This window comes from Pristiophorus japonicus, chromosome 6 (assembly GCF_044704955.1).
Source record: "Pristiophorus japonicus isolate sPriJap1 chromosome 6, sPriJap1.hap1, whole genome shotgun sequence".
In the NCBI taxonomy this organism is placed as follows: domain Eukaryota; kingdom Metazoa; phylum Chordata; class Chondrichthyes; family Pristiophoridae; genus Pristiophorus; species Pristiophorus japonicus.
The window spans coordinates 264,057,520-264,081,088 of NC_091982.1; the positions used below are offsets into that span (position 1 = coordinate 264,057,520).

Below are 23,569 nucleotides of genomic sequence, written 5' to 3' on the forward strand. Positions count from 1 at the left end.
AAACATTGAAACCTTTATTTTCAACACTTTGCATTCTTGGACAGATTTGTGTGAACCTTTGGAGGTGGCTTAGTGAGTTGCAGTGAATGATGAGACATAACGGTGTCCCCCGCTCCCCACCCCCCTCACCGCAATGGGGATGAGTGTGAAAGGAATGGCTTTGGCATTGTAGGGATGCTTTATGGTGTTGGTGTGGAGTGGTGCCAACCTGACGCGTCATGTGGCAGCCAGGGTGTAGAGCTTCAAGTGATGTAAATCTGTCCATGGTGAGGTCATCCCTAATCTCCCGGGCAGCAATGTGGTCAGGTGCTGATGCCCTGTGCTCTGAGCAGCATCAGTTGATTGAAGAGAATGCTGTTGTTGGTGCTTCCAGCCTGGTGCTGCTGGTGTGCCTAGTGATGCTGGTTTTGGGGCTGATCGTGGTGGGATTCTGAGGACAATGGTGAAAGAGTTTCAAGGGCACCATGCTGATGTAATAGATGGCAGGTGAAGCAGAGTTGACAGAAACGACCAGTCCAAGATGGGAGAGGTAGTGAGGTCAGACTGGATGGAGATGTGTAAAGACTTGCAGCATCCTGAATCTAAAGTGGAAATGCAGTTTAGAGAAGCAAGTGGTTAAGTGAACATTTCTCAATCAGCTGGGAGATTTGACTTGACATTTGAAGCTGTCGACTCATCAGCTGATTCAATGGTTACTAATCTCCTGTCTCAGCTTCACAGGTGAGGTCTAGGCACAGCGGGAAACCGGTGGGTGACCTGTCAAATCCAAAAAGCTGGGACAGAAACACTAATAAGTGACTGTAAACAAGCCACTAATGATTTTAATTGTCTCCCCCGCAGCTGTGTGTCGGGTCTGCTCAGCGCTGACAGACCCGACATTTGGTAAAGGCGCTTGGTGACGGCTTCACTGCAAAGTCCCGACCCGCTGGGGAAAAAAAACACTTTCCCACCTGAACCGCCACTGATCGCAATCGCCGATTCCCCGCAAAATCCAGCCCCATGTTTCAGAGGAAGTCTTCTTCTGACTGATTACTCATGGTAAAAAACTGGAATCCAAGTTGTCCCTATTTCCATTACTGCCCTGCTCTCCAATTCGCTCAACATAAGCCTCTCTTCCCGATCGTGCCCTGATCCTGTTGCCATTGGCATTTTGAATCTTTCACTTCGACTGAAACATGGAAAAGAAAATCAGCCTCCTCTCAAAAACATTTTATCAACAGGTACCTGCGAGTGAGCATTATTCCTGAGCCCTGATCACTATCGCAAACAGCCTAACTTACACAGATTGGGCCCAAGTTTCGGCCTCAGTTGCTCCTGATTTTTTGGAGCAAATGGTGTAGAACGGAGTATCTTAGAAATCGGAATTCTCGCCATTTAGTTTGCTCCACTTCTAGTCAGTTAGAACAGTTTCACTTTGGAACAGAATTTTTTTTTCAAAAGGGGGTGTGTCCGGCCACTTATGCCTGTTTTCAAAGTTTCGTCAGTGAAAACTTACTCCAAACTAACTTAGAATGGAGTAAGTGAAGAATTTTGTACGCTCGAAAAAACCTTGTCTACACTTTAGAAAATCAGGCGTAGGTCACAAATCAGGCGTAGGGAATGGGGGGGGGGGGTTTAAAGGGAAGTTTACAAACATTAAACACTTCAGTTTTACAAATAAAGAGCCATCATCAATAATAAATGATAAATACATCAATAAATCAACCAATAAATCAATCAAAAAAAATTAATAAGAAATAATTTTTTTTTAAAAATCAATAAATAAAACATTTTCTACTTACCGACTGAAGCACCGGGAGCCCTCCAACAGCGTGCTGGGACCCCCCTCAGTGTTTCTCTGTCAGTGTCTCTATCTCTCTGTCTGTCTGTGTGTGTGTCTCTCACTCTCTGTCTGTCAGTGTCTGTGTTTCTGACAGCGAGGGGAGGGGGAAGAGGGGGGTAGAGGGAGAGAGGGGGGGAGCAGGGGGAGGGAAGGGAGGGAGGCAGAGGGGGAGGGAAGGGGGAGTGATGGGGGAGAAGGGGGAGGGAAGGGGAGAAGGGGGAGAGAAGGGTGGGAGAGAAGGGGGGGAGGAGGAGGAGAAGGAGGGAGGAGGAGAGGGGGGGAGGAGAAGAAGGGGAAGGAGAGGAGGAGAAGGGGGGAGGAGGAGAAGGGGGGGAGAGGAGAAGGGGAAAGGGGGGAGAGGAGAAGGAGAAGGGGAAGGGGGGAAGAGGAGAAGGGGAAGGGGGGGAGAGGAGAAGGGGAAGGGGGGGTGAGGAGAAGGAGAAGGGGAAGGGGGAAGAGGAGAAGGGGAAGGGGGGAGAGGAGAAGGGGAAGGGGGGGAGAGGAGAAGGGGAAGGGGGGGAGAGGAGAAGGGGGGGAGGCTGAACGGGCCGGGTCCGGCCGGGCCCAAGACTTCGGGCAGGGCCCGTCCCCAGCACCAGATTTACAGGTAGGTGGCATTGGGTCGGGTCGGGTCCGGGGTCGGGAGCGCGGGTCGGGTCGGGTCCGATCCTGGAGGGGGTGTGGCAGTCGGGAGCACGGGTCGGGTCGGGGGGGGGGTGGGGGAGGATGGAGGTCTGGTTGGTTCGGATGTGGGGGGGGGGGGATAGAGAGGGAGTGCGGGTCAGTTGTGTCGGGGCCGGGGGGGGGGGGGGGGAGGGAGGTCAGGTTGGGTCCGGTCCGGGGGGGTAGGGGCGGTGGTGTCGGGAGCGCGGGTCGGGTCGGGGGGGTTGGTGGGAGGGAAGTCGGTTCGGGTTGGGGGGGAGGGAGAGGGAGGTCAGGTCGGGTGGGGGAGCGCGGGTCAAATCCAGTCCGGGGGTTCGGTTCGGGTCCGATCTGCGGGCGGGGCGGGAAGTGGGAGTCGAGTCGGGTTGGGTCGGGTCGGGAGGAAGCAGGAGCTGGCCGTGGGAGGAGCCTTATTCACGCAGCCCCAGTGAGGCCATTGGGCCAGGGCTAGGGGCTGTGTGCTTCGGGCCCCTCCAACACAGTTTTGGGCGCCTGGAGCTACTGCACATGCGTGCCCACTGTAGCGTGCATGTGCAGAGGTCCCGGCACTGTTTTCAGCGCAGGAATCTGGCTCCGCCCCCTACAGCTCCTGTTGCGCTGCACCAAGGGCCAGAGGACCTGCCGGGAGGTGGAGAATCTGGAGGGTTTTTTTAGGCGCACTTTGTGGCGCGAAAAATGGGCGTCCAGGTCGGGACTGCACCGTTCTAGGCGCGGCTCGAAACTTGGGCCCAATGTTTCCTGTAGACCAGGTTATGAACTGGTAACAGTGGTGACTAACTCATGCTACTGTCCACCCAACTCCTGATGTTCTGTTCCATTAAAAAAAACTGAATTCAGTCCTTTTGGATTGGATTTAATGTTTTGCATCCCTTTCAGAGACTTTTGAAATGGTAACCAACATAGGACATTGTTCAGAAGCAAAAAGTTAATGGCAATATCCAGGGCTCCTGACACCGACAATTTGCCTGAATCCCACTCCCAAAGTCAATCTCCCTGCATGCCTCACAAATAGCTGCCACTCCACTTTGCACAACCAAAAGTCCTTTCTGAACTTTAGCTCCTCTCCACACCTCAGACACCTTATTTTACACCACCCACCGTGATCGGCGTCCGGCAATTATTCCAAATCCATGATTGCATGGATTTCCTATTCACAGCAACCATCCCCCGTCCCTGGTTATATTTCCCCTTCATTTGTTCCCTGTCCCCCCCATACCCAGTAGCTGGCTTTCCCCTGCCTCGAGCCTCACTCCGCTACTGAACTGAATTTCCCTTCCTCATCACTTTCCTTCCCTGTCGATTTCAAAATTCTCATCCTTATTTTCAAATCCCTCCATGGCCTCGCCCCTCCCTATCTCCTCCCCTCCCCCCCCCACCCCCCGAGATGTCTGCGCTCCTCTAATTCTGCCCTCCTGAGCATCCCTGATTATAATCGGTCAACCATTGGTGGCCGTGCCTTCTGTTGCCTGGGCCCCAAGCTCTGGAACTCCCTCCCTAAACCTCTCCGCCTCTCTACCTCTCTTTCCTCCTTCAAAGCGTTCCTTAAAACCTAACTCTTTGACCAAGCTTTTGGTCACTTGTGCTAATTTCTACTTATGCAGCTCGGTGTCAAATGTTTATTTCATAATACTCCTGTGACGCGCCGTGGGACGTTTCACTACGTTAAAGGCGCTATATAAATACAAGTTGTTGTTGTTGTTGGGTGGCTTTCCCATATCTTGGTGGCCCCACTCCCCCTTGACCTGAATATTATGAGAAGATTTAGACTTTATGTAGACTTGACTTACAGCATCCTTCTTCCTTTGGAATCCAGAAAGGTCATAAATGACACCATAGCCATTCAGATGGTCCCCTGGGTACAAAGGTCCAATTTCACTGGGAGAAAGGAGAACTTCTAAAGTATCTGGGAGATACCATTCGATGGTGATGTCACTCATAACTGGCTCAATTGCTTTCTTTAACGATTTAATTAACTGATTGAAAAAAGTACAGTATTAATATTCAAATACATATATACTCATCTATAATCGTTACTGATAACACAGTGGGCACGTGACCTGGCCCACGGTGTCTACCAGAAGACAGTCAACTTAAGTACATTAGGATTTAATTCCATGTAGAGTTGGTCCTGTTGGGATTGAGTGTGTAACCAATTGTTGCACAATAGACCCCATGATTCAAACCCAGAAAAACAGATAGGTTTAAGTAAGAGCCTTAACATGTTGCTCCCTTTTCCCAATATTGCATGTGTTTTACTGAGGGTAGCATTGAAGAACACAATACCAGTAACTGCTGGAAACCCTGTTCTTTTAATAAGCCAAAAAAGTCAATGTAGAAATTCATGATTATGGTTTGCTTCGCTGCGAACATAATCTGGAACCAAAAGTGGAGCTTTGTTGTTGTGGAACCATAAGTTGCTAACTATTATGTGTTTAACTACAAGAGAGAATGACTGAGTGAGCTTTACTTTTCTTCAGTTTTATTCTCAAATATTGCTAGAAAATTATGTTCTAAGTAATGACATCGACCTTTTCTTTGAACAGATATTGAATGAGCACAGCTGACTATCCAAGGCCAAGGCGGAACTGAAAGGAAAGTGGAATCCTGCCTGAGGACAGAGTGGATTATTTTATATGTCGTGTATATGTCTTTATTTTTTGAATCATCATCTTCAATTCAATTCACCTTTATGAAAACATTGTGAACAGTGGGGTGCCGCAGGGATCAGTGCTGGGACCCCAACTATTTACAATCTATATTAACGATTTGGATGAAGGGACTGAGTGTAACGTAGCCAAGTTTGCTGATGATACAAAGATGGGAGGAAAAGCAATGTGTGAGGAGGACACAAAAAAATCTGCAAAAGGACATAGACAGGCTAAGTGAATGGGCAAAAATTTGGCAGATGGAGTACAATGTTGGAAAGTGTGAGGTCATGCACTTTGTCAGAAAAAAAATCAAAGAGCAAGTTATTATTTAAATGGAGAAAGATTGCAAAGTGCTGCAGTACAGGAGGACCTGGGGGTACTTGTGCATGAAACACAAAAGGTTAGTATGCAGGTACAGCAAGTGATCAGAAAGGCCAATGGAATTTGTCATATATGTACATGTTGTTTGTAGCCACCAGATGGTGTCATTGTTGGAGGCCACTGAGCAGTACACACACGGTGCTGCTCTGGTATAAAAGGCCAGCCATTTTGTGAGTCAGACACTTTGGGCCATAATAAAGCAGAGCCAAGGTTATACCTTGCTAGTTAAATAGTACTCAGTTTGAACCTTTATTGCATACATAACATTTGTCGACGAGAATACAAGAACCTTTGTTTGCAAAATGAGCAGGATTGGATTTTTAGAGCGATTTGTGGAGGGAGAAGATTGGGTGGACTTTGTGAGCCGTTTGAACCAGTACTTCGTGGCCAACACAATGAAGGGGGTCGACGATGCAGATCAGCGCCGGGCTGTGTTCCTCACTGTGTGCGGTTCAAAGATCTACTCATGCCTAGTGATCCAACAGAGAAAACGTACAGGAGTTGTGTACATTGGTACGGGAGCACCTCAAGCCAGACGAGGGCATCATCATCTCGAGATACGGGTTTTATACACACGTTCGATCGGAGGGCCAGAGCGCGGCGTAATTCGTTGCTGACCTGAGACGTCTAGCGAGACTGTGCAAGTTCGGGACGGTGTTGACAGACATGCTGCGGGACTTCTTTGTTATCGGTATCAACCACGAGGTGATCCTGCGCAAACTTCTGGCGGTGGAGGAGTTGGATTTAAAAAGGGCCATCTAGATCGCTCAATCATGTGTGACGACGGACAGGAGTCTAAAGCAAATATCGGTGAAGAACTGAACCTCGGCAAGTACTGTAAATACAATTGATTCGGCGTTTGGTAGAGCGGCACATGGCAGGGCCTATCCGGCTGGGTTCGCGAAACCTGTGGCTGCCCAAAGTCCGCCAGTGGGAATGTATCCGACTTCTCCGTGTTGCCGTTGTGGGGGAAATCATCGGCACCAGCAGTGCCGATTTAAGCAATATAGTTGCAAAGGCTGTCTGAGATTGGGATATCTCCAGCACAAGTGTCCGCAGATGAGCAAGCGTGCTGCAACACACCACGTGGAGGATGAGAGTAAGACTAGCGGGGATCCGGATACACAATCCGAGATGCCAGAGGAGGAAGTGTATGGACTGTTCTCTTTCATAACCAAGAGTAAACCAATTTTGATTAATGTGAAGTTTAACGGGATACCGGTATCGATGGAACTGGACACAGGGGCGAGTCAATCGATCATAAATGAGAGGGCATTTAATAAGCTGTGGGATACTAAGACTGTGAGGCCCAGGCTGAGCCCTGTTAACATCAAGCTGCGCACGTACACTAAAGAACTGATAAAGGTGATTGGCAGTGTACAAATTAATGTGTCGTATTACGGTGCGGTTCACGAGTTACCGCTGTGGATTGTTCCAGCCAATGGCCCAACACTGCTCGGCAGGAGCTGGTTGGAGAAAATCAGATGCGACTGGAATGACATAAAGGCGTTGTCATCGGAGGAAGATACATGTGCCCAAGTGTTGAGCAAGTTCCCCTCGCTGTTCGAACCAGGTATCGCCAACTTCACAGAAGCCAAGCTGCAGATCCACATGGACTCAGATGCAAGATCCGTCCATCATAAAGCTCAGGCAGTGCCGTATATGATGAGGGAGAAGGTTGAAATCGAACTGGACAGACTCCAGCGTGAAGGGATCATATCACCGGTCGAATTTAATGAATGGGCCAGCCCCATTGCTCCTGTGCTGAAAAGTGATGGCACAGTCAGAATCTGTGGAGACTACAAGGCTACGATCAACAGGATTGTGAAGCAGGATCAGTACCCGTTACCGAAGGCTGATGACTTGTTTGCGACGCTAGCCGGGGGGAAGTCGTTCACAAAACTGGACTTGACGTCGGCCTATATGACACAGGAGTTGGTCGAGATGTTGAAGAGACTCCCGTGCATTAACACGCACAAAGGACTGTTTATTTACCACAGGTGCCTGTTTGGAATTCGCTCGGCTGCAGCAATATTCCAGAGGAATATGGAAAGTCTACTGAAGTCCGTTCCCAGAACCGGTGTGTTCCAAGATGACTGGTCATCTTGGCCGTGACTCCAAAGAAAGCAGGAAAGGGGTACTGAGGGAATGATCAGCCATAATCTTATTGAATGGCGGTGCAGGCTCGAAGGGCCGAATGGCCTACTCCTCCACCTATTTTCTATGTTTCTATGTTATCTCTTGTATACCCGGATTTAAGTAATCATGTTGAATACAGAAGACAGAGTCAACAAGAGTACCACGATCGTGTTTCTGATAATGATCCTGTATATGTGTTGAATTATGGTCAGGGTCCCAAATGGATCGCTGGTACGGTCATGGCCAAGGAGGGCAACAGAGTATTTATTATTAAGCTCAAGAATGGGAAAACTTGCAGGAAACACACGGATCAAACAAAGCTGAGGCACACAGACGAGTCAGAGCAGTCGGACGAAGAAACCATCGACGACCAACCAACCTACCAGCAGCCTTCAGTGGACTCAAGGGTCATCCGTGAACCTGGACTTGTTCAATAAACATGGACTTTCAATTCCTGACATGGCCATTGCCACCTCCAACAAGTCAGCCATCCAGCCATCAGCCACAACAGACCCCGCACACTCACCCAAGGCCGGAATCGAACTGAGACGGTCAACCCAGGAGTGTAAAACACCAAACCGTCTCAACCTGTGAAAGGCTGTGATAAGATCTCAGAGGAGGGTATTGTCATGTATGTTTGTAGCCATCAGATGGTGTCATTGTTGGAGGCCACTGAGCAGTACGCACACGGTGCTGCTCGGGTATAAAAGGCCAGCCATTTTGTGAGTCAGGCACTTTGGGCCTAAATAAAGCAGAGCCAAGTTTGTACCTTGCTTAGTTAATCAGTCGAGGAGGCGGGAGCTCGGAGCAGCGCGAGTCCGGGGTCGGCGAGAGGCCTATAAAGGCCAACGGGAGTCGAGCAGTTCGAGCAGTCAGTCGAGGAGGCGGGAGCTCGGAGCAGCGCGAGTCCGGGGTCGGCGAGAGGCCTATAAAGGTCAGCGGGAGTCGAGCAGTTCGAGCAGTCAGTCGAGGAGGCGGGAGCTCGGAGCAGCACGAGTCCGGGGTCAGCGAGAGGCGTGCCGGTGCAGCTACAGGGAGAAGGCAAAGATACAAAGGTGACGTCACAGCCTAGGGGGTAAGTGATTGGCTGGTGATTGGTGAGTAGTTTTTCTTTTTCTTCTTATATTGGTCAGTAACTTTTAACATTGTTATTACCAGTTTAAGTGTATCTAAGGGTTAAGACATGGCAGGAGAGCTCGGTCGGGTGTTATGCTCCTCCTGTACCATGTGGGAACTCAGGGACGCTTCCGGTGTCCCTGACGACTACGTGTGCGGGAAGTGTATCCGCCTCCAGCTCCTGACAGACCGCGTTGCGGAGTTGGAGCTGAGGGTGGATTTACTCTGGAGCATCCACGATGCTGAGAATGACGTGAGTATCACGTGTAGTGAGTTGGTCTTACCGCAGGGAAAGGGTCCACAGCCAGATAGGGAATGGAAGACCAGCAGGAAGAGTAGTGCAAGGAAGGTAGTGCAGGGGTCCCCTGCAGTCATCCCCCTGCAAAACAGATACACCGCTTTGGGTACTGTTGAGGGGAATGACTCATCAGGGGAGGGCAGCAGCAGCCAAGTTCATGGCACCGTGGCTGGCTCTGCTGCACAGGAGGGCAAGAAAAAGAGTGGGAGAGCGATAGTGATAGGGGATTCAATTGTGAGGGGAATAGATAGGCGTTTCTGCGGCCGCAACCGAGACTCCAGGATGGTATGTTGCCTCCCTGGTGCAAGGGTCAAGGATGTCTCGGAGCGGGTGCAGGACATTCTGAAATGGGAGGGAGAACAGCCAGTTGTCGTGGTGCACATTGGTACCAACGACATAGGTAAAAAAAGGGATGAGGTCCGACGAAACAAATTTAAGGAGCTAGGAGCTAAATTAAAAAGTAGGACCTCAAAAGTAGTAATCTCGGGATTGCTACCAGTGCCACGTGATAGTCAGAGTAGGAATCGCAGGATAGCGCAGATGAATACGTGGCTTGAGCAGTGGTGCAGCAGGGAGGGATTCAAATTCCTGGGGCATTGGGACCGGTTCTGGGGGAGGTGGGACCAGTACAAACCGGACGGTCTGCACCTGGGCAGGACCGGAACCAATGTCCTAGGGGGAGTGTTTGCTAGTGCTGTTGGGGAGGATTTAAACTAATATGGCAGGGGGATGGGAACCAATGCAGGGAGACAGAGGGAAACAAAAAGGAGACAAAAGCAAAAGACAGAAAGGAGATGAGGAAAAGTGGAGGGCAGAGAAACCCAAGGCAAAGAACAAAAAGGGCCACTGTACAGCAAAATTCTAAAAGGACAAAGGGTGTTAATAAAACAAGCCTGAAGGCTTTGTGTCTTAATGCAAGGAGTATCCGCAATAAGGTGGATGAATTAATTGTGCAAATAGATGTTAACAAATATGATGTGATTGGGATTACGGAGACGTGGCTCCAGGATGATCAGGGCTGGGAACTCAACATTCAGGGGTATTCAACATTCAGGAAGGATAGAATAAAAGGAAAAGGAGGTGGGGTAGCATTGCTGGTTAAAGAGGAGATTAATGCAATAGTTAGGAAAGACATTAGCTTGGATGATGTGGAATCTATATGGGTAGAGCTGCAGAACACCAAAGGGCAAAAAACGTTAGTAGGAGTTGTGTACAGACCTCCAAACAGTAATAGGGATGTTGGGGAGGGCATCAAACAGGAAATTAGGGGTGCATGCAATAAAGGTGTAGCAGTTATAATGGGTGACTTTAATATGCACATAGATTGGGCTAGCCAAACTGGAAGCAATACGGTGGAGGAGGATTTCCTGGAGTGCATAAGGGATGGTTTTCTAGACCAATATGTTGAGGAACCAACTAGGGGGGAGGCCATCTTAGACTGGGTGTTGTGTAATGAGAGAGGATTAATTAGCAATCTCATTGTGCGAGGCCCCTTGGGGAAGAGTGACCATAATATGGTGGAATTCTGCATTAGGATGGAGAATGAAACAGTAATTTCAGAGACCATGGTCCAGAACTTAAAGAAGGGTAACTTTGAAGGTATGAGGCGTGAATTGGCTCGGATAGATTGGCGAATGATACTTAGGGGGTTGACTGTGGATGGGCAATGGCAGACATTTAGAGACCGCATGGATGAATTACAACAATTGTACATTCCTGTCTGGCGTAAAAATAAAAAAGGGAAGGTGGCTCAACCGTGGCTATCAAGGGAAATCAGGGATAGTATTAAAGCCAAGGAAGTGGCATACAAATTGGCCAGAAATAGCAGCGAACCTGGGGACTGGGAGAAATTTAGAACTCAGCAGAGGAGGACAAAGGGTTTGATTAGGGCAGGGAAAATGGAGTACGAGAAGAAGCTTTCAGGGAACATTAAGGCGGATTGCAAAAGTTTCTATAGGTATGTAAAGAGAAAAAGGTTGGTGAAGACAAATGCAGGTCCCCTGCAGTCAGAATCAGGGGAAGTCATAACGGGGAACAAAGAAATGGCAGACCAATTGAACAAGTACTTAGGTTCGGTATTCACTAAGGAGGATACAAACAACCTTCCGGATATAAAAGGGGTCAGAGGGTCTAGTAAGGAGGGGGAACTGAGGGAAATCTTTATTAGTCGGGAAATTGTGTTGGGGAAATTGATGGGATTGAAGGCCGATAAATCCCCAGGGCCTGATGGACTGCATCCTAGAGTACTTAAGGAGGTGGCCTTGGAAATAGCGGATGCATTGACAGTCATTTTCCAACATTCCATTGACTCTGGATCAGTTCCTATGGAGTGGAGGGTAGCCAATGTAACCCCACTTTTTAAAAAAGGAGGGAGAGAGAAAACAGGGAATTATAGACCGGTCAGCCTGACCTCAGTAGTGGGTAAAATGATGGAATCAATTATTAAGGATGTCATAGCAGTGCATCTGGAAAATGGTGACATGATAGGTCCAAGTCAGCATGGATTTGTGAAAGGGAAATCATGCTTGACAAATCTTCTGGAATTTTTTGAGGATGTTTCCAGTAAAGTGGACAAAGGAGAACCAGTTGATGTGGTATATTTGGACTTTCAGAAGGCTTTCGACAAGGTCCCACACAAGAGATTAATGTGCAAAGTTAAAGCACATGGGATTGGGGGTAGTGTGCTGACGTGGATTGAGAACTGGTTGTCAGACAGGAAGCAAAGAGTAGGAGTAAACGGGTACTTTTCAGAATGGCAGGCAGTGACTAGTGGAGTGCCGCAAGGTTCTGTGCTGGGGCCCCAGCTGTTTACATTGTACATTAATGATTTAGACGAGGGGATTAAATGCAGTATCTCCAAATTTGCGGATGATACTAAGTTGGGTGGCAGTGTGAGCTGCGAGGAGGATGCTATTAGGCTGCAGAGTGACTTGGATAGGTTAGGTGAGTGGGCAAATGCATGGCAGATGAAGTATAATGTGGATAAATGTGAGGTTATCCACTTTGGTGGTAAAAACAGAGAGACAGACTATTATCTGAATGGTGACAGATTAGGAAAAGGGAAGGTGCAACGAGACCTGGGTGTCATGGTACATCAGTCATTGAAGGTTAGCATGCAGGTACAGCAGGTGGTTAAGAAAGCAAATGGCATGTTGGCCTTCATAGCGAGGGGATTTGAATACAGGGGCAGGGAGGTGTTGCTACAGTTGTACAGGGCCTTGGTGAGGCCACACCTGGAGTATTGTGTACAGTTTTGGTCTCCTAACTTGAGGAAGGACATTCTTGCTATTGAGGGAGTGCAGCGAAGGTTCACCAGACTGATTCCCGGGATGGCGGGACTGACCTATCAAGAAAGATTGGATCAACTGGGCTTGTATTCACTGGAGTTCAGAAGAATGAGAGGGGACCTCATAGAAACGTTTAAAATTCTGACGGGTTTAGACAGGTTAGATGCAGAAAGAATGTTCCCAATGTTGGGGAAGTCCAGAACCAGGGGTCACAGTCTGAGGATAAGGGGTAAGCCATTTAGGACCGAGATGAGGAGAAACTTCTTCACCCAGAGAGTGGTGAACCTGTGGAATTCTCTACCACAGAAAGTAGTTGAGGCCAATTCACTAAATATATTCAAAAGGGAGTTAGATGAAGTCCTTACTACTCGGGGGATCAAGGGTTATGGCGAGAAAGCAGGAAGGGGGTACTGAAGTTTCATGTTCAGCCATGAACTCATTGAATGGCGGTGCAGGCTAGAAGGGCTGAATGGCCTGCTCCTGCACCTATTTTCTATGTTTCTATGTTACTCAGTTTGAACCTTTATTGCATATATAACAGTATCTTGGCTTTTATTGCAAAGGGGATGGAGTATAAAAGCAGGGAAGTCTTGCTGCAGTTATACAGGGTATTGGTGAGGCCACACCTGGAGTACTGCGTGCAGTTTTGGTTTCCATATTTACAAAAGGATATACTTGCTTTGGAGGCAGTTCAGAGAAGGTTCACTAGGTTGATTCCAGAGGTGAGAGGGTTGACTTATGAGGAAAGGTTGAGTAGGTTGGGCCTCTACTCATTGGAATTCAGAAGAATGAGAGGTGATCTTATCGAAACGTATAAGATTATGAGGGGGCTTGACAAGGTGGATGCAGAGAGGATGTTTCCACTGATGGGGGAGACTAGAACTAGGGGGCACGATCTTAGAATAAGGGGCTGCCCATTTAAAACAGATGAGGTGAAATTTCTTCTCTCAGAGGGTTGTAAATCTGTGGAATTCACTGTCTCAGAGAGCTGTGGAAGCTGAGACATTGAATAAATTTAAGACAGAAATAGACAGTTTCTTAAATGATAAGGGAATAAGGGGTTATGGAGAGCGGGCAGGGAAGTGAAACTGATTCCATAATCGGATCAGCCATGATCGTATTAAATGGCAGAACAGGCTCAAGGGGCCGTATAGCCTACTCCTGCTCCTATTTCTTATATTCTTATGTTCTTATCAGCTAGGGGCCAAGCAGTGCCATCCTGTCCACATTAACTACAATGAGAATATTCCAAATTGGTGATAAAGTTACACCAAACTTCTGTATGGACGGGTATTACACTATTTAATCTGAACTAGCAAGAAAGGGGGCACCAACAAAGCATAATTCTCAGCCAACTGCAGCCCTAATCTGTGAGGAGGCCACTGTAGAGTAACTCTTTATTCGGTTATAATAGTTCTGTGAAATTTCAAGTATCATGAAATCAGATCTATAACAATATAAAAATCACCTGTTTGATATTTTATTTTTAATTTAAATTCAATTGCAGCAACCTAGATACGTAGAAGCTTATTGCGCTGCACTTATTACTTGGGCAACACAAGGCATGTCAAATTAGAAGAAACAGTTAAAGAGGTGAATAGAACCAGTGACACTGGTTTTCAAAAGATTAGTCCCAGTTATTGTGACACAGTTTACAACTCAAAAATGAAGACAAGGCAACATGATTGCAAATCAAGATGATATAATGAAAATCATGAGAGATGTATACCAGGCGGCTGATCCAATATCACCCCTTTTACATTATTGCCCAAAGTCAAAATTATTCCATGTGTGCACATTATTTAAGATTATCAACCACCTACCTTTGGTTGTAGTCGTTCACCTTCATTGAAAAATTCAAATGTTCCTCCCGTGACCTTTGCAACCCCACGCAGCAACCGATTGCAGGCATTAGGACCCAGACCATAACTGAAACACCTAATGGAATGTTATGTTAAAGTTGTGGCAATACAAATATATCCTTTTCTATACCTTATCTTTGAAACTATTATAATGAAGCTAGATAGCAATATTAATCATGAGCCAGATGAACGGTTTACTTAATGTCTGAATATGTAATTCTATTGACCCTGAACACTGCATCAATTAGAATTATGGGGCCAATTAAGCTAATAACATTTTCCTTGGAACCAGCAGCCAGATGGATGACTGTTGGACACCAACTTAATACATTTCTCTCGTAGCATGTTTTTGCTTGGTTCACAGCTAAAGGCATTTGGTGAGCTCTTGTTGACCTTCCCAACGCTTTTCTTACTGATAACTAAATAATGAAAGGAGCATTGTGAAGCAATAGTACTAAAGACCTGTTTCCTGCTCGTTCCCTGAACTAGAAAATTTCATTCACTTTGCATCCAATGTCCACCCTTCTCTCACCTTCACTTGGTCCATCTCCAACTCTTCTCTTCCCTTCCTCAGCTTCTCTGTCTCCATTTCTGGGGATAGACTATTGACAAACATTCACTATAAGCCTGACTCCCACAGCTCCCTGGACACACTTCCTCCCACCCCACATCCTGTAAGGACTCCATTCCATTCTCCCAGTTTCTCCATCTCCGTCGAAACTGTTCTGACGATGCCACCTTTCACACTAGTGCGTCTGATATGTCTTCCTTTTTCCTCAGGTGAGGATTCCCCTCCGCCGTGGTTAACATGGCCCTCGACCGTGTCCATTCTATTTCCACACCTGCTCTCACCCCTTCCCCTCCCTCCCAGCACCAGGACAGGGTTCCCCTTGACCTCACCTTTCACCCCACCAGCCTCCACGTTCAACGGATCATCCTCCTCCATTTCCGCCACCTCCAGCGTGATCCCACCACCAATCACATCTTCCCCTCCCCTCCCCTCTCAGCATTCCGAAGGGACTGCTCCCTCCGCGACCCCCTGGTCCATTCTGCAGTCACCCCCAGCAACCCCTCCCCTCCCCACGGCACCTTCCCATGCAAGCGCAGGAGATGCAACATCTACCCCTTTACCTCCTCCATTCCCATTATCCAGGGCCCCAAACACACCTTCCAGGTGAAACAGCGATTTACTTGTACTTCTTTCAATGTAGTGTACTGTATTCACTGCTCCCGATGTGGTCTCCTCTACACTGGGGAGACCAAACGCAGATTGGATGACCTCTGTGCAGAACACCTTCATTCAGTCCATAAGCATGACCCCGAGCTTCCGGTTACCTGTCACTTTAATTCCCACTCTGATCTCTCCATCCTCAGCCTCCTGCACTGTTCCAATGAAGCTCAACGCAAGCTCCAGGAACAGCACCTCATCTTTCGTTTAGGCACTTTACAGCCTCCGGACTCAACATCGAGTTCAACAATTTGAGACATAACCTCTGCTCATATTTTGTTCCCTTTCCTCTTTTTTTTTACAAACTCCGCCCCCCCCCCCCCCCCTTTTACTTTTATTTTTTTCTCTGTTTCCCAGGGCAGCTGGTTAATTATTCTGCCTTTCATCAGACTCATCTTTTGTTTCCTAACTTATGCTATTACCATTTCAATTTGGCCCATCGTCCCTTTGTCTCTCTAATCTCTTCTGCCTTCCACCCTATCACAGACCTTCTCTTTTGATCTTTCCTCCCCTCCCCCCTTTCAGTGTCCCTGCACTTTCTGAAGAATCTGTTACATTTTGAACTTTTCCAGTTCTGATGAAGTGTCACAGACCCGAAATGTTGACTCTGTTTCTCTCCACAGATGCTGCCTGACCCGCTGAGATTTCCAGCATTTTCTGTCTCTAGTACTAAAGACTAACTATAAGCATTTATGAACCAAATTGAAGAGCTTGGATCAGTGTTAAGGGCAGGCAAACTGGAGTAAAATAATTCACCGACACACAGTACAAATGTTTGGATTTTAAATGAATACTTGGTGATTCTGAAGCAAAGGTTTGTAGCACCTCAACTCCAAAACTGTTTGCTTTTGTTAATCAGTCACTTTTTCAATCCGTGCCGTTTTTTCCTTTAAATGTGGTGATACAATTATGGACAGCAATTTGCTATTAATGTTTACATGCACAAGCTTCCTATTATTAATCCTACTGTTTCACATTTCCTACAAGTTACAGTGTTCAAGTGACATTGGACAAATCCATCACCCCTGTGCTCACTGACTCGATTTTAAAATTCTCATCCTTGTGTTCAAATCCCTCCATGGCCTAGCCCCTCCCAATCTCTGTAATACTTCCAGCCCCACAACCCTCCGAGATATCTATGTTTCTCCAATTCTGGCCTCTTGAGCATCCATTTTAATCGCTCCAACGTTGGTGGCCGTGCCTTCAGCTGCCTCAGCCCTAAACTCTGGAATTCCCTCCCTCAACCTCTCCGCCTCTCTTTCCTCCTTTAAGACACTTCTTAACATCTATGTCTCATCTGCCCTAATATCTCTTTATGTGGCTCGGTGTAAGGTTTTGTTCGATAATGCTCCTGTGATGTGCCGTAGGATGTTTTATTATGTTAAGGGTGCTTTTAAAAAAAATTTGTTGCTGGGATGTGGCGTCGCTGGCAAGGCTGGCATTTATTGCCCATGCCTAGTTGCCCTTGAGAAGGTGGTGGTGAGCCGCCTTCTTAAACCGCTGCAGTCCTTGTGGTGAAGGTGCTCCCATGGTGCTGTCAGGGAGGGAGTTCCAGGATTTTAACCCAGCAATGATGAAGGAACATCGATATATTTCCAAGTCAAGATGGTATGTAAATTGGAGGGGAACTTGCAGGTGATGGTGTTCCCATGCGCCTGCTGCCCTTGTCCTTCTAGGTTGTAGAGGCCGTGGGTTTGGGAGGTGCTAACGAATGCATCTTGTTGCGGGTACACAATGCAGACCGGTTGTGCCAATGGTGGAGGGAGTGAATGTTTAAGATGGTTGATGGGGCCCCTGGCATACAATTTGGCTTTGTGCCCCTTAAACGAGGCGGCGAGCTATCTCAGGCGCTCCGGCTCATTCGAGGGGCACTCCCGGGGTATCAGTGAGGTGCTGAACTCAGCGTCGCATTGAAGAGGTCAACACTACACGGAAGCTCCACATAGTGCTAATGCACGACAACATCCCTCCCCTTCAGTTAAAGGGGAGGGCCGCTGTGCACTCAGCAGGCCCTTTGGTGGCTGCCACTGGGCCACGAGTGACGTGTTCAACCAGGCTAGCAGCATAGTGCTCAAAAGGGAGTGCCGGGCTGCATGATGGCGGCCCAGGCAAGGCGAGGGCCACCATTGTCGGGCCAACCGAAGAGTCAGCTTCAAAATAAAATGGCGGCTTGAGGCGCGCACGACCTCCCCTTTAAGGGACTCCCTGGGCAGGTGTCAGCGACCCGCGAAGCTGGCACTGTCATTGGCCCGCTCCAGCCTCGTGGCCCGCGGACCAATTACCCCAATGGGAAGCAAAGGGGTCAGCGCTCACGCTGATGACCGTCATTACCTGTTGTGTGCCGGCCCAGGGCGATAACCGCTGGACACGGCACTACCGGCAAATTTCCACCAAAATTTCAGGGGCAATTCCGCCTGAGGCGCTAAACGGGGCACAAAAACGGGGCAATTTCAGCCCCTAAGATCTTAAACTCTTCAGTTTTATGAAAAAGAATTAAAATAGAAATTGGCCACCGCCGGAAACGAGGCGCACCTCCTGGTTTCGACGTGTTCTGGCCGCCCCATGCATTAGGTCGGCATAAATTCAGCAGTTCGGGATTTTTTTCCGAGCGAGCGGACGTGGCCTTATCGCGGGGAGTGGCCGTCATTAGCAAGGTCAAAGTGCGGGCGAGACGGTGTATCCAAGGCTGTTAGTCATCAGTGTCACGTTGATGACGTCATCGCGCTGGCGCGTTACTACATCTCTCCCTTTCAGTGAGAGGGAAGGGTTGCTCTGTACTCTGCAGCCACTTTAGTGGCTTACAGTGGACCACCAGGGAGGGTTTCGGCTGGGCCAACGGCCTGGCACCCATGAGGGGATGCCAGGCTGCCTGTTGGTGGCCCGGCCGAACCCTCAGCCAGAATTGTCGGGCCGACCTGATAGTCGGCTGACAAAAAAAATTAACATGGCGGCCGTACCAGTGCGCCCTCCCTTTTAAAGGCAGTCACGTCGTCATGGTGGCACAGAGAGTGTACCGACAGCAAAAACCGTTGGGGGCACCGACCTGCAGTGAGGCTGCTCCCGCGGGGAAATTTTGAAAAGGGGCAATTTCTCTAGGGTTCCTGCCAGTCGGTAAGGGGTCGGCGCGTGCGTGCAACGGCAGGAAAATGGGCGGAGCGGTCCTGGATACTGCTCCAAACCTGAGGTCGGGCAATTTCCAAAATGGCAGCCCCTCCATGGAGATCGGTGGCCATTCCGCGCCATCCTGTGGCCTGCCGCATTCAGGTGGCCAGAGGCCTTATTGGAAGATGCAACTTTGGCCCATAGACTGTAGCCCAGTTGTATTATTTCTCCCTTCTTCCTGCTATGGAACTCTTCAGAGTTTAGAGGATAAACAAAACATTAACACATTATTTTTAACTGTCTTCCCTACACAGGATGTTATATTATGTGCAAATATATTCAAGAAGTGAATAATAGAAAGAAAGACTTGCATTTATATAGCGTCATTCATGACGTCCCAAAAGCGCATTACAGCCAATGAAGTACTTTTTGAAGTGCGGTCACTGTGGTAATGTAGGAAACGTGGCAGCCAATTCATGCACAGCAAGCTCCCACAAACAGCAATGTGATAATGACTAGATAATCTGTTTTAGTGATGTTGATTGAGGGATAAATATTGGTCAGGACACCAGGGCTAACTCCTCTGCTCTTCTATCAAAATAGTGCATGGCATCATTTACATCCTCCTGAGAGAGTAGACAGGGACTCAGCTTAACGGCTCATCAAAAGACAGCACCTCCGACAGTGCAGCAGTCCCTCAGCACTACACTGGAGTGTGAGCCTAGATTTTTCTGCTCGAATCACTGGAGTGGGACTTGAACCCACAACCTACTGCCTCAGAGACAAGAATGCTACCAATTGAGGCACTGGCTGACACAACAGAAACATAGAAACATAGAAAATAGGTGCAGGAGTAGGCCATTCGGCCCTTCGAGCCTGCACCATGATTCGGAAAGATCATGCTGATCATTCCCTCAGTACCCCTTTCCTGCTTTCTCTCCATACCCCTTGATCCCTTAGCCGTAAGGGCCATATCTAACTCCCTCTTGAATATATCCAATGAACTGGCATCAACAACTGTCTGTGACAGGGAATTCCACAGGTTAACAACTCTCTGAGTGAGAAGTTTCTCCTCATCTCAGTCCTAAATGGCCTACCCCTTATCCTAAGACTGTGTCCCCTGGTTCTGGACTTCACCAACATCGGGAACAATCTACCCGCATCTAACCTGTCCAGTCCCTTCAGAATCTTGTATGTTTCTATGAGATCCCCTCTCATCCTTCTAAACTCCAATGTATAAAGGCCCAGTCGATCCAGTCTCTCCTCATATGTCAGTCCAGCCATCCCTGGAATCAGTCTGGTGAACCTTCGCTTCCTCAGATTAGGAGACCAAAACTGAACACACTATTCCAGGTGAGGCCTCACCAAGGCCCTGTGCAACTGCAGTAAGACCTCCCTGCTCCTATACTCAAATCCCCTAGCTATGAAGGCCAACATACCATTTGCCTTCTTTACCGCCTGCTGTACCTGTTTGCCAACTTTCAATGACTGATGAACCATGACACCCAGGTCTCGTTGCACCTCCCCTTTTCCTAATCTGCCACCATTCAGATAATATTCTGTCTTCGCGTTTTTGCCCCCAAAGTGGATAACCTCACATTTATCCACATAATACTGCATCTGCCATACATTTGCCCACTCACCTAACCTGTCTAAGTCACCCTGCAGCCTCTTAGCATCCCCCTCACAGCTCACACCGCCATCCAGTTTAGTGTCATCTGCAAACTTGGAGATATTACACTCAATTCCTTCATCCAAATCATTGATGTATATTGTAAAGAGCTGGGGTCCCAGCACTGAGCCCTGCGGTACTCCACTAGTCACTGCCTGCCATTCTGAAAAGGACCCGTTTATCCCGACTCTCTGCTTCCTGTCTGCCAACCAGTTCTCTATCCACATCAGTATATTACCCCCAATACCATGTGCTTTGATTTTGCACACCAATCTCTTGTGTGGAACCTTGTCAAAAGCATTTTGAAAGTCCAAATATACCACATCAACTGGTTCTCCAATTGTCCACTCTGCTAGTTACATCCTCAAAAAATTCCAGAAGGTTTGTCAAGCATGATTTCCCCTTCATAAGTCCATGCTGACTTGGACCGATCCTGTCACTGCTTTCCAAATGCGCTACTATTTCATCCTTAATAATTGATTCCAATATTTTCCCCACTACTGATGTCAGGCTGACCGGTCTATAATTACCCGCTTTCTCTCTCCCTCCCTTTTTAAAAAGTGGTGTTACATTAGCTACCCTCCAGTCCATAGGAACTGATCCCGAGTCGATAGTGTCATGTATTCAACCAGCATTGTAACCCATGTATAATCTGACCTAAGTTGTACACTGTGAGAACAATGACCACTAGGTGGGAGACACTCCTAACCTGGGCCTTCAGGTACAAAAGGGGAAGCTCCACCCACCTTCATCACTTGAATGCTAAGGAATAAAGGATAGGTCACAGACTGACCTTCTCTCAAGCATGGGCCTCGTGTGCATTTATACTGTGTAGTAAGGACCTATCAGATAGACTGTTGGAAAATGATCACCAAGCATCCACTATTTCTAGGGCCACTTCCTTAAGTACTCTGGGATGCAGACTATCAGGCCCCGGGGATTTATCAGCCTTCAATCCCTTCAATTTCCCTAACACAATTTCCCGCCTAATAAGGATTTCCCTCAGTTCCTCCTTCTCACTAGACCCTCAGTCCCCTCGTACTTCCTGAAGGTTATTTGTGTCTTCCTTCGTGAAGACAGAACCAAAGTATTTGTTCAATTGGTCTGCCATTTCTTTGTTCCCCATTATAAATTCACCTGAATCCGACTGCAAGGGACCTACGTTTGTCTTCATTAATCTTTCTCTCTTCACATATCTATAGAAGCTTTTGCAGTCAGTTTTTATGTTCCCGGCAAGCTTCTTGTCGTACTCTATTTTCCCCCTCCTAATTAAACCCTTTGTCCTCCTCTGCTGAATTCTAAATTTCTCCCAGTCCTCGGGTTTGCTGCTTTTTCTGGACAATTTATATGCCTCTTCCTTGGATTTAACACTATCCTTAATTTCCCTTGTTAGCCACGGTTGAGCCACCTTCCCCGTTTTATTTTGAGGAAAGAATTAAACAGAGATGGACTGTAACTCTCTTTTGAGATAAGGGTTGGGATCAATTGCTAGCACAAAGGAGCTTAATATTTCATCCAATGTAACCGAGATACAAAAGAAATATAACAAAAGTACCTGGCAGAACTTGCATTTTTTCGTACCAGCTCTATAATTTTCCCAGCATGGCTCACTGAAGCATCAGTCAAAATAAAGAGTTGCCGAGGATACCCACGTTGCACTGGTTGTTTGAAAATCCAGGATAAAGCACCAAGAATATTAGTGCCACCCATGTCAGCTCTCATCCTCTGAACATACTCACAGGCCAGAGATAAGGTATCCTTTAAATAAGCAAAAATTGTTCACCTGAGATTTTAGGAAAAGCAGACAAGCTTATAGAGATGGCATTTTATAAACATGTGACCTCATAACTTCAAATGCTTGGACGTTTAATAATAAGTCAAAATGTCATGGGTACTGCTTGTTGAGGCTTACTTGGTGACCTCAGTTGGATTAGTCTCAAAGATTCAGGTCGGGCATCAAAAGACAATCAAGCATTCTGCCAAGAAAGGGAAGATGGTAAACAGGCATTGTCCAGCTTATCTGAAATTGTGACTGCTTTTTGCTGGCCATTGTCAAGCTATTGTGGAAAGATGGGACACGCAGACTGCATCTCACCCTCTCATGTAACTGGACAAAATGTTTCAAAAATAGTATTTGAAAAGAGACATTTTTAGAAATCTTAAATGTTTTGCTATTCTAACTTAAACTGTAAACGCTTAAAGGAGTTGGATTTTATTTTCAATTATGGGCCAAGGAAAAAGTAGCAAAATGTCCTTTTTAAGCATATTAAGGTGAATTTTGAGATATGTGGCCATGTGGTTTCACCACTTGCCAAGATAAGCTGTGACTTTAATCCAGCTGTTTTCCAGTATGTGATAAGGTATTGAAATTTGTCACTGGGTAATATTCAGAGGGTGAAATTACTCTTTTAATGAATGCTAATTATTCTCTGTAATTAATGGCTATTAAGAAAATAGAAAATTCTGGAAATATATGGGGTCAGTCAGCAGCTTATACCCGTTATCTTTTATTTCTACTGTCGTTGGAATGGCTAGTTTTAGAAATTGCGTATCTTAAAGCTGTATGGTTCTGTAATTTTATTACAGGATTGTTAATTTATAGATTTTATGAATTGCGACATCACATTGTTGTCAATTTTTCAGCTTGCAAATAAAGAAGTCCTGATGTAAGCAGACCATTATTATCCAGCTGTAGGTCGACCATGAGCCCAAATGTATTTTCAATCATTTAATTTCCACATTTATCAAAAAAATGAGAGGTAGGGAGAAGGCTCACTGACATATGTGGGAGATTATGCTCATCTCCACATAGAGACAAATATGAGGCTATCAGCATTCAGCAGGGAAGAGAATTTTTGCAATATATATATCCAACAGCTCAGGTAAGAAAATATGGTTCCAAATACACACTCTGTCAACTTAAGATTAAAAAAAGCAACTGAGGAAGCAAGTAATTCTTTTAATCAAAAGTTTAAAAGAAATAATTGAAATTAAAGGTACTAGTATCCCTTCTATACTCCCCTCTGGTAATTCCTGCAGCAGGGAGAACTTACATCGCTACACGTTCGACTGGAAGAGAAGAGAGTCCTCACATTCGAGCCAAAACCAATTATGTTCAGTAATGTTCCAGGTGGTAAACTTTTAATAGTAACTACCATGGCTTCCTAGAAATAAAGAATAAAATATAAAGCTGCAGGATTGAAACCAGGCATTCGAAATAACCACTTTTATACATATTGTACATCTAGAGGACAAGCTCTATGTAATGAAAGAAAGTCTGGCATTTATATAGCACCTTTCACAACCACCAGACAGCCAAATACTTTTTGAATTGTAGTCACTGTTGTAATG

General features: G+C 46.9%; 1 protein-coding gene across 1 annotated transcript in view; it reads right to left on the bottom strand.

Moving 5' to 3' along the window:
* vwa5b2 (von Willebrand factor A domain containing 5B2) overlaps positions 1 to 23,569 on the bottom strand; it is a 133,470-nt gene that overhangs the window by 35,812 nt on the left and 74,089 nt on the right. Inside the window, exons 8-11 of the mRNA XM_070882511.1 lie at positions 23,272 to 23,382; positions 21,774 to 21,976; positions 14,178 to 14,292; positions 4,273 to 4,458 (exon numbers count right to left, since the gene is read on the bottom strand). Coding sequence (XP_070738612.1) covers positions 4,273 to 4,458; positions 14,178 to 14,292; positions 21,774 to 21,976; positions 23,272 to 23,382 — 615 coding nt within the window. The remainder of the gene's footprint in view (positions 1 to 4,272; positions 4,459 to 14,177; positions 14,293 to 21,773; positions 21,977 to 23,271; positions 23,383 to 23,569) is intronic.